Source organism: Diceros bicornis, chromosome 17 (assembly GCF_020826845.1).
Source record: "Diceros bicornis minor isolate mBicDic1 chromosome 17, mDicBic1.mat.cur, whole genome shotgun sequence".
NCBI classification, from domain to species: Eukaryota; Metazoa; Chordata; class Mammalia; order Perissodactyla; family Rhinocerotidae; genus Diceros; species Diceros bicornis.
Genome location: NC_080756.1, coordinates 54,852,979 through 54,862,548, shown reverse-complemented (window position 1 = coordinate 54,862,548; position 9,570 = coordinate 54,852,979). Strand labels below are relative to the sequence as shown.

The window sequence follows — 9,570 nt, the reverse complement described above, 5'->3', positions numbered from 1 at the left end:
GGAACATGAAAAAAGATATGAAAAAGCATTTCGTAAAATAAATACAAACAAATACAAATACATGGACATATAAAAAGAAACAACCTTACAAACAATCAAAAAATGCAAATTAAAATAATAATGACACACCTATTTTTCAACCTATTAAGATTGGCAAAGTATAAGTACATACCCTTTGAACAAGAAATTGCACCTCCTAAGAATGTATCCCACACAGCCATGTTACTAAAAGTGTGGTCCATGGATCAGAGCACTGGCATCACTTGAGGGGTCAGAATCTACATTTTAATGAGATCCTCAGGCAATTCCTATGCACATTAAAATTTGAGAAGTACTGCTACATGTATAAGTATGCATGCAGCAGAGTCAAGGTTTATCTATGAGGATTTTTATTGCAGCATTGTTTATAATGTTGACAATTTTTTTTAAAAGTTAATATTCATCAATGGGGAACAGTTAAAAAATTACCATGTATCCACATAATGAAAGACTAGACAACTATCGAAAAGAGATAGATCTATGACTAATGATATGAAAGATGTCCAAGACATATTATTAAATGAAAATAATCCAGTTGGTGAACAGTATGTATGATTGATACCATTTTTGTTTTTTAAAAATTTATATATTTATTAATAAATGAGGGGCCGGCCCAGTGGCGCAAGTGGTTAAGTGCACACGCTCTTCTTCGGCAGCCCAGGGTTTGTGGGTTCGGATCCTGGGCGCGCACTGACACACCACTTGTGAAGCCATGCTGTGGTGGCGTCCCATATAAAGTAGAGGAAGATGGGCACGGATGTCAGCCCAGAGCCAATCTTCCTCAGCAAAAAGAGGAGGATTGGCTTGGATGTTAGCTCAGGGCTGATCTTCCTCACAAAAAAAAGAAAAAAATAAATAAATAAATGAGAGTGGTGCTGAGGGAGATCATGGCTTTTATGTTCCTCTATATACATTTCTCTATTATTTGCACTTTTATTTTAATTAAATATTATTTTTATAGTAGAAGGAGATTCTATTTAGACCAGCCACTGGAGGAAGGATGTCATCCAAGAGGAGAACATGAAGTATTTAGCTCTCATTCCATGGTGTCAAGGAAACACAAAATAAAATCTCCGATGGCTCCTCACAGCTTTCAGGATGAAGTCCAGATTCCTTAGTGTAATCCAGGTCTGTCTGCTGTTCCTACCTCATCCCCGAGTGCACCTACTGTTCCAGCCAGCAGAGCCACTTGCCTTCCTTGCACAGGCATTGAGTTCTTTCTGCTCCAGGTCTTGCCAAAGGTGCTTCCTCTGTCTGGAATCTCTGCCCTGAATATATGATATCATGTATACACATGTACTATCAAATTATCCCCTGGCACTTAATTAAAGCTCTATAAGTGTTGGGTATCATTATTATAACCTCTGTCTCATTATATTGAATTACTTGTTTACTTAACCCTGTCACTGGACTGTAAGCCCCCTGAAGACAGGAACCCTGTTTTAATGTCCTTGAGTACAGCCTGACACAGAGTAAGTGCTTAACGAAAGTATGCTAACTGATACATCCCTAATCCTTATGTCACATCTTTTCTTCCCACCTAATGTGTCTTTCTCTTTCTTCTGGGCCAAGGAAAATCACATTCTTTCCCTTGACTACAGCAAACCGGGAGGATTTTTCCTTTCTGTGCACTCCAACAATACAATTACTCTTATTTGCATAGCACTTCTAACCCTTCAAAGTGCTTTCATATATACCCTTTCTTATTCCTCACAACAACCCAGTACTGAGGAAACAGGCAAGGGGTGGGGAGGAGGCAGGGAGATGTCTGCTGAGGGTCAACTGTGTGCAAGGCAATTTACCCACATTGTCTCTTTTAACCTTAACAATCCTTTAAGGTGGACATTTTTATCCCCATTTCACAAATGTGAAAATTAAACCTTGTAAAATGATATAACCTGCTGAGAAACACACAGCTGTTAAATGGTAGAGTGGGTTTGAACCTGGTGTCTCTAACCTGGTGTCTGCTAGTTCCATGACATCAAGTGAACAGATTTGTCTATTAACTATATTAGCCAAGCTGGACAGGGCAGGAGGTAATATTTCCTGATTTCTAGCCCCCGTCTTCCGTCAGACCGCTTTGCATGTTACATAAAGTCTATAAGGCACGCTTTAACAATCACATGATATCTTGCCTTGTTGCCTAATTGTTTTATTTATATTAGATTCTACAAGATTGGTAATATCCTCCTTTCCCCAGGCAGGAATTGTGTCATAAATATTAACCTCCCTGAGCCTTAGTTTCCTCGTCTTTCAAATATCTATCATACAGGACTGGTGTGGAGATTAAATATCACTTGCAAAGGCATCTTACACAATGTCTGGTGCAAACTCTCCAGAAATATTTGTCACATCTCAACCTTTCTCTCTTTCATTGCCTTCAACAAGTCACGCAGGCCTGAGTGCCTGGGTGTGGCTGTATCCATTCTTGTTGATTATTTATATAACAACGTTGGATGAGGACTATTTTGGTGGGCACAGGTTGGATTTTCTCCCTTACTATCCCCCAAAAGGTTTGCATCAAACCATTCCAGGGTGTGAGGAGGAGTGAAATGCGCCCAAACTGGGTTTAGCCGTCTACACGTACTTCAGCATGGATTAGACGCATACTCGATCCCTGTCGGTATAGTTAAGCCTATTTTACAGATGAGAAAAAGGAGGCTTAGGTAAACTGCTAGTAAACTGCAGATCTGCTAAGACTCCAGCCCAGGTCTCAAGATACTCTGGTCATGGGCTCCTTCCACTCCACCAAGCCACCTGCCAAAGGTGGCTGAAAATAACTAACGGGTGGGACCTATGCGGGGGTGGAGTGGGGTGGTGGTGGAACCAGACCACTTACCTTGGTATTTCTTGCTCCTCTTTCCCCCTTTTTGCTTCAGGGGATGAGCTTCTTTTGAATTCACAGTACTTTTGCATTGAGGGTGTCCAGTCCCTTTCAGGTCTCAGGTGACGTAATTGCTAGCCCCGCCTCCTCTCGCTGCACTGTTCTAAGCCCCGCCCATTATTTTATGCCCTGTGCCAATTATTGCGCCTCATCCGGGTTCCTGGGATTGGGAACTCGGGCTCGTAACCAGGCAACTACTGATCCACCGGCTCCGGGGCGGATTTTCAGCTCAGTTCTTCGCGGCTCTTCTCTCAACCGGCGCCGCTGCGGAAGCCAAGTGCCCCGCCCCACCCCTGTTGCCATAACAGCAGTACACAACGCCTCCTTCCCCCTTGCTGCTCTTTCAAAACACTCTTTCCCTCTTGGGGCCAAGACCCTCTCCATAACCGCTTCTAGTTGAGCAGGACCAGGGTCTGCGCCCCTTTGCGAAGGATTGGGTGGGAGGGTTGGAGACTGCGTCAGGCTGGTGTCCCAGAGGAGATGGGAAATGGGGCTAAGCAGGGTGGGCGAGTTAGAGGAAATGAGTGGAGCAGGGGTTAAGGATGCAAGGGGAGGGGAGTGTAGGGATCGGTAGGAGAGATTGAAGGAGAACGTGGTTTAAGGAGGAGGTGGGAAGAACTGAGGAGAGAAGAGTCCAGGAAGCAGGGAGACCACGGAGCTGCTAGAGGCGAGTTGGAGCCACTGTGAAGGGCAGGAAAAGTCTCAGGGGTCTGGGGAGGCATCCTGAAAGGAGAAGGCTCCTTGGTGGGAAGTATGAAGTGGAGGTTGGGAGTCAAAAAGAGATGTTCACAGGGATGAGGAAAGAAGCATAGTCAGGAGGAGGTCAGGGGTGATGGGGTGATGGGAGGGGTACCTGGTCAACCAAGGTGAGGGAGCTGAGGAATGGAAGACGCTGAGGAGACTTTCTTTCTCAGGACGAGGACCTTGCTTGATCTGATTCCAGAGCCTTCAGCAAGGAAGAAAGATGTCAGATGAAGATGATCTGGAAGCCTTTGAGCCAGACGAGGATGATCTGGAAAAGGAAGACGATGAGAAGGAGACAGAGGAGTGGGAGGACTACAGGAAAGAGGGAGAAGACTTCACTGAGGAAGTGAGCGCATAGAAACAGGGGTCCTAGGGCTAAGGGATGGGGTTGGGCTGGAAAGGGATGCCTGACTCCATTTCCTCCTGCAGTGGATGCCCACTCCCCTCACGGAGGACATGATGGAGGAAGGGCTTTCTCTGCTGTGTAAGACAGGCAATGGACTGGCTCATGCTTATGTCAAGCTGGAGCTTAAAGAGAGGTGTGTTTATGGGGGACCAGAAGAGGACTGAGGTTGTAGAGCCCGGTCTCCTTTCTCACTCTCATTTCTGGGTGTTTCAGCTGAGGGTTTGGATCTCGCTCCTCCCGGGCCAGTGGGGACAGAAGGATAGAATTTACTTTTCAGGAGCCCTGTGACTTGCTGTGTCAGAACTGGCCTGGGAATTGGAGGCTGTGAGGGTATGTTGGGGGATTCCTACTGGACTCCCACACTTGTCCTTTGGAGTGTTGGTTCTCAGCCCTTCACAGACACAAGGTCCCTGTCTATTGTTAGGAACCCACCTACCTTCCCCTCCTCACTCCTCCCATCTGTCACCTATTCTTCTCCCTGTTATAAGCCATCTCCTTATTGCCTCTGCTTTAGCATCCCTGCCAGTCCTTGCTGGATTTTTAACCCTAACCCTGGCCTCTGCCATCTCCTAGAGATCTGACAGACATCTACTTGCTGCGTTCCTACATCCATGTGCGCTATGTGGATGTTTCTGAGAACCACCTGACAGACTTGTCCCCACTCAATTACCTCACCCACCTGCTCTGGCTCAAGGCTGATGGCAACCGGCTGCGGAGTGCCCGGCTGAACGAGCTGCCCTACCTGCAGATTGCCAGTTTTGCCTATAACCAGATCACTGACACTGAGGGCATCTCTCATCCTCGTCTCAGCAGCCTGGATCTCAAAGGTGGGCCTTAGGATGGCTACACAAGATTCGTTCCTTCCTAGCCTGGGGCCAACAGAAGTGGGCAGTGTGGTCCTTGGCTTTGCCACATAGCAATCTGCACTCATTCATTCATTCATTCAGAGATTCATTATAATTCATTATGACAGTTCTATGTGCTGGAGATAGAACAGTGAACAAAACAAAGAAAATCCCCATTCTCATGTAGCTTACATTCTAGTCAGGGGAGACAGACAATTATTGATGAACACAATAAATAAGTAAATTATATAGTATGTTAAAAGGAGATATATGCTTTGGAAAAAATAGATCAGGGTAAAGGGAATTGGGGGGCACAGGTGGCAATTTCAAACAGGTTGGTCAGGACAAGCATCATTGAGAAGCTGACATTTGAGCAAAGACTTGACAGAGGAAAGGGAGGTAGCCATGTGGATTACTGGTCACTCTTCACTCACTCCTCAAAGGCTTAGGGGGAGGTGTCCATCAGCCCCTTGGACTACCAGACCACTTGCCCCAGGGCCCCGAAAGTGTTAAGTCTGGAGCTGTCCCTCCTCATATCCACCTGGCATTAGAGGGAGAGGATGATGCAGAGTCTCCCAAAGTTCAGGCTGTACTGCTGAACATTCGGAGTGGCGCTTTGAGCTCTTGACACCCTCCTGCTCCTCAGGAAACCGCATCCACATGGTGACAGGTCTGGACCCTCAAAAGCTGATCAGCCTGCACACACTGGAGCTTCGGGGGAACCAGTTGGACAGCACCCTGGGAATCAACCTTCCTAAGCTGAAGAACCTCTTCCTGGTAGCTCACAGGGTCAGAAGGTGGTTGGTGCAGGAAAGAGGGCACTGTCCTGGGGGCCAGGATGCCTGGCTTCTAGTAGCTCAGCTACTAACCTCATCATCATAGTGATAATTGGTATCATTTGTTGAGCCCTTACCTGGTGCCAGGTGCTGTAGGGATGCAAAGTTAAAACATACAATGTGCTTACCACCTAGCAGGGCTGATAATACATAAGGTGTGGACAATGCGGAAACGGCTTGCTTTGATACAGGTAGCAGCATAATGTGCCATAACTGAGGTACAGACCTCAGGCTGAGGAGGCCACTTAAATGTTTAGTCTTTTAGACTCCTGAGCTTCTTCATTCCTGAATGGTGCTGAAGCCATTTCTCCTCAACAGAGCAGTGGGGGCTCTTGGGCCCGGGGGTAGGTTGAAGCATCTCCTCCATAATCAGATGTGGCTTTGGGGGGATGAGCAGTAGGGGGTTACTGCTGACCACTCTCTGAGCTGGAAGCTTCTCCTGGACTTCTTTACTCTCTACACCAATCTCTACCCACCTTGCTCCCCTCCTGCACCGCTCCCTCCCTAGTTCTTAGATTTCCTCTTTTGCTGCATCTCTTTCTGACTTCTCTTCCTTCCATATCCAGGCCCCCCTTTCCTAATCTATCTCCTGTATCCTGGAGTCTAGGCCCAGAACATGCTGAAGAAGGTGGAAGGCTTGGAGAACCTTACCAATCTCACTACCTTGCATCTTCGAGACAACCAGATTGAAACTCTGAGTGGCTTCTCCAAGGAAATGAAATCACTGCAGTACCTCAACCTGAGGTATGCACCCCCTCCAGGCCCCACCTTGCCCCTACCCTGACCAGGAGAAGCTTTTGACCCTGTGTTCCTCCCTGCCCCCAATCCCTCAGTCCACGCCCACTCCTAGATCCTCATCCTCCATCCTGATCCTCCCTCTTCCTTTCTTTTACATTCAGTTCTAATTGCAACACTAAGACCTTTACACCTGCGACTCCTGAATCCTTATTCATTCACTCCACAGTTATGGAGGATGTGCTATGTATCAGGCCTGGTGCTGTGTTTTGGGAACATTTAAAGGAATCAGAGATGGTCCCAGTTCTCAAGGGACTCACAGTCTGGCTCCAACTCTCTGTTCTTGGCCCTATCCCATATAAGTTTCCACTGCCCTTCTCCATCTCCTGGGTCCCAATTCCCCTTCCCATTTCCTGCCTCTCTTCTCCTGAGCCCCACCTGTAAGAGATGATACAAAACACTTACTGGTATAAAACCCAGGATGTGCTCAGATTTGAGAGAGAAGAGTATTTGAAAGAAAATCTCTAGATAGAAAGGCACTGGGGATCAGGAGCCATTTCTTTCGGTATCTCTTTCAGTATCTCTTGTCAGCTGGAGGATTTTTTTATGTGTTCCTTAAGCAAAGATGTAAGGAAGCTGCCTCCTTAGTCAACAAGGCCAGATCCTCCAGGCTGCCAGCAGAAAGAGAATCTGCAAGTTGGGAAAGGTGGTTGCCCTTTGAAGCCCCAATTCCTGCCCTGACTCCTGGAACAAGCTCTTGCTAATTAGCTCTGCCACATTGGTCTGGTAGGGTGGGGGGAGGTGCTGTTTTCCTGTCAATGGTCTAGACAGGGAGGATAGACCTTCCTCAGTGGCTGTTAACTGGGGTTGTTTGGAAGTAAGTGTAGAGGGGAGGGGTTGTCTCAATGACTCAGAGGTGCCTCTGGGGCCAGAGATACTAAACCTCCTTCAAAGCACAGGATGGTCCAGCACCAAGTGCATGCAGCACTCCCATGAGAAACACTGCATGAGGTTGAACACCTCCACTGAGATAAGGCTGAAACATCTAAACCTGATTTCCTCAAGCCGTGAGACAAGAACATGAAAATAAACAGTACTGTACAATGAGGCGCATTAGGACATGAAGCTTGTCCTTCTGGCAGGGAAGCTCTGACCCATCCCTAGCTCTAGGTTCCTTCCTGTGGGGAGCACTAGCATAGCACCCACCTCCATGGGCTTAGATCACAGTTCCTTCTCCACTGGCCTGAGTCCTCCTTTCTACCCTCTGATTAGGTGACACAGAAGTCTGTCCCTGCAAGGGAGATTTAGCCCCTCTCCCACAACTACAAGAACAGACGTGTGACCTAGCTTTGCTGTTCCAAAAGGATAAATAAGACACGTTACAGAATAGAATATGGCACTTAGGGATTCCTTGAAGGGCAGAAGCAGGACAGGAGTAGGGTGGGACAGCACCTCTGCAGCAAATCTGGCAGTGCTTGGCAGGCCAGTCCACAGAGGCTGTGTTTCCAGGGAAACCGGAGCCCAGTGGGAGGTTCTCCCAGAGGCCTCATTCCTGGCAGCTGGGTTCCAAAGCCCATTATTCCCCGGTGAATCCCTTCTGACCTTCTGACCGCACCGGCAGGGGCAACATGCTGACCGACCTGAGGGAACTAGCCAAGCTTCGGGACCTGCCCAAGCTTCGAGCCTTGGTGCTGCTGGACAACCCATGTACAGATAAGAACGACTACCGCCAGGAGGCCCTGGTGCAGATGGCACACCTCGAACGCCTGGACAAGGACTTCTTTGAGGAGGAGGAACGGGTTGAAGCTGATGAGATCCGTCAGAGGATGAAGGAGGAACAGGAGCAGGAGGCTGAGCCTGAGCATGACTTGGAACTGGACCAACCGATGTAGCAGCAGTTGTTCTAGCCTCCAAGGATAGTAAGGAAGCCGGCAGGAAGGCAGGAAGAGAGGGACAAGGGCCTGGCATATAGGGGAAAGAGAACTTGCTATAGGAGGAGGTGGGTGAGGAAGGGATAAGGGAAGGAGAACCCTTGGAGAGACCACGGTTAGGAGTCAGGGGGTGTCTCAGAAGGAACCAGAAGGGCCTGGGAGGAATTGAGAAAAGGCTTAGGAGATACATCAGGAGGCCAGAAGAGTAAGTGAAAAGACTTGGGGTGGCAGGCAGAGATGTGGGTGTGCAGTAGACAGCCACACCTGATATGGAGTGAGGATCAGCTGGAAAGGACGGGTCTGGGGCATGCTGGTGGATGGGGGAGGGAGGTTGGTGGTGGTATATAAGGAATGCAGCTGGGCCTAGGCGAGAAGGAAGGAGAAGATCCTGCACTAAAAATCTGAAGCTAAAAATAATAGGACTCAGGGGTGGGGGCAAGAAAGGAGGGCAGGGTGAGGCAGAAAGACTGAGGAGAGGAGCCCAGGGAAGTGTGGCAGCTGGGCACTTCACATGGGGCAGAGGCAGCAGTGGGAATGCAGTAGAGCCCAGAGGCTTGACTTCTGTCCTCTTTCTCCAGGAGATCAAAGACACTGGCCCCAGGACCTGAGAAGGCTCCCAGTCAGGGGGGCCACCACATTTACAGAGGATGCCTTCTCTTTCCCCAGACCTGGGAATTCATCACAGCCTGCCGCCCAGACTCTGTGAAGGGCACCTGGGCAGTCCTGTGGGTGGGCTTGAGCTCTGCCTGGAGCCTAGGCCGTGGGCAGCCCTCCGGCAGGTCTGAGAGACAGGCCTGGAAGAGCTGAGGGGATGCTTGTCGAGTTGGCTGCAGAGGAGCTGCAGAGGCGGGCTGGGGGGTTAGGAACAGTTCCATGTTCTAATAAAGAGACATTTTGATACTCTTGTGTCTGACCAGGTTTGTGAGACCGAGTTTGTCGTGGGCTTCATTGGATGATTACCAGTGTGAGGCTGTGCCTCTTACTTTCGAGGGGGTCGGGGCGTGGGTATGAGCGCGCGTGGGCGCTGGGGGCCAGGTCCTGGGTCGCCCCCAGCCCCTCCCCCATCGCTCTCCCCCGATCCCTCCTCCATCTCACTCCCATCGGTCCCCTACCCGCGCTTCTACGTGCGCCTCCGCCGGCGGCTCCTGAC

General features: G+C 49.0%; 1 protein-coding gene across 1 annotated transcript; it reads left to right on the top strand.

The window, feature by feature from the left end:
• Window positions 1-3,820: 3,820 nt before the first annotated feature.
• On the top strand, window positions 3,821-9,148 carry LRRC23 (leucine rich repeat containing 23). Its single transcript, XM_058558911.1, has 7 exons — window positions 3,821-4,013; window positions 4,097-4,206; window positions 4,647-4,900; window positions 5,565-5,695; window positions 6,362-6,498; window positions 8,111-8,408; window positions 8,999-9,148. Exons 1-6 carry the CDS (start codon window positions 3,888-3,890, stop codon window positions 8,379-8,381), a joined length of 1,029 nt encoding a protein of 342 aa, XP_058414894.1. The 5' UTR covers window positions 3,821-3,887; the 3' UTR covers window positions 8,382-8,408; window positions 8,999-9,148.
• Window positions 9,149-9,570: the final 422 nt, after the last annotated feature.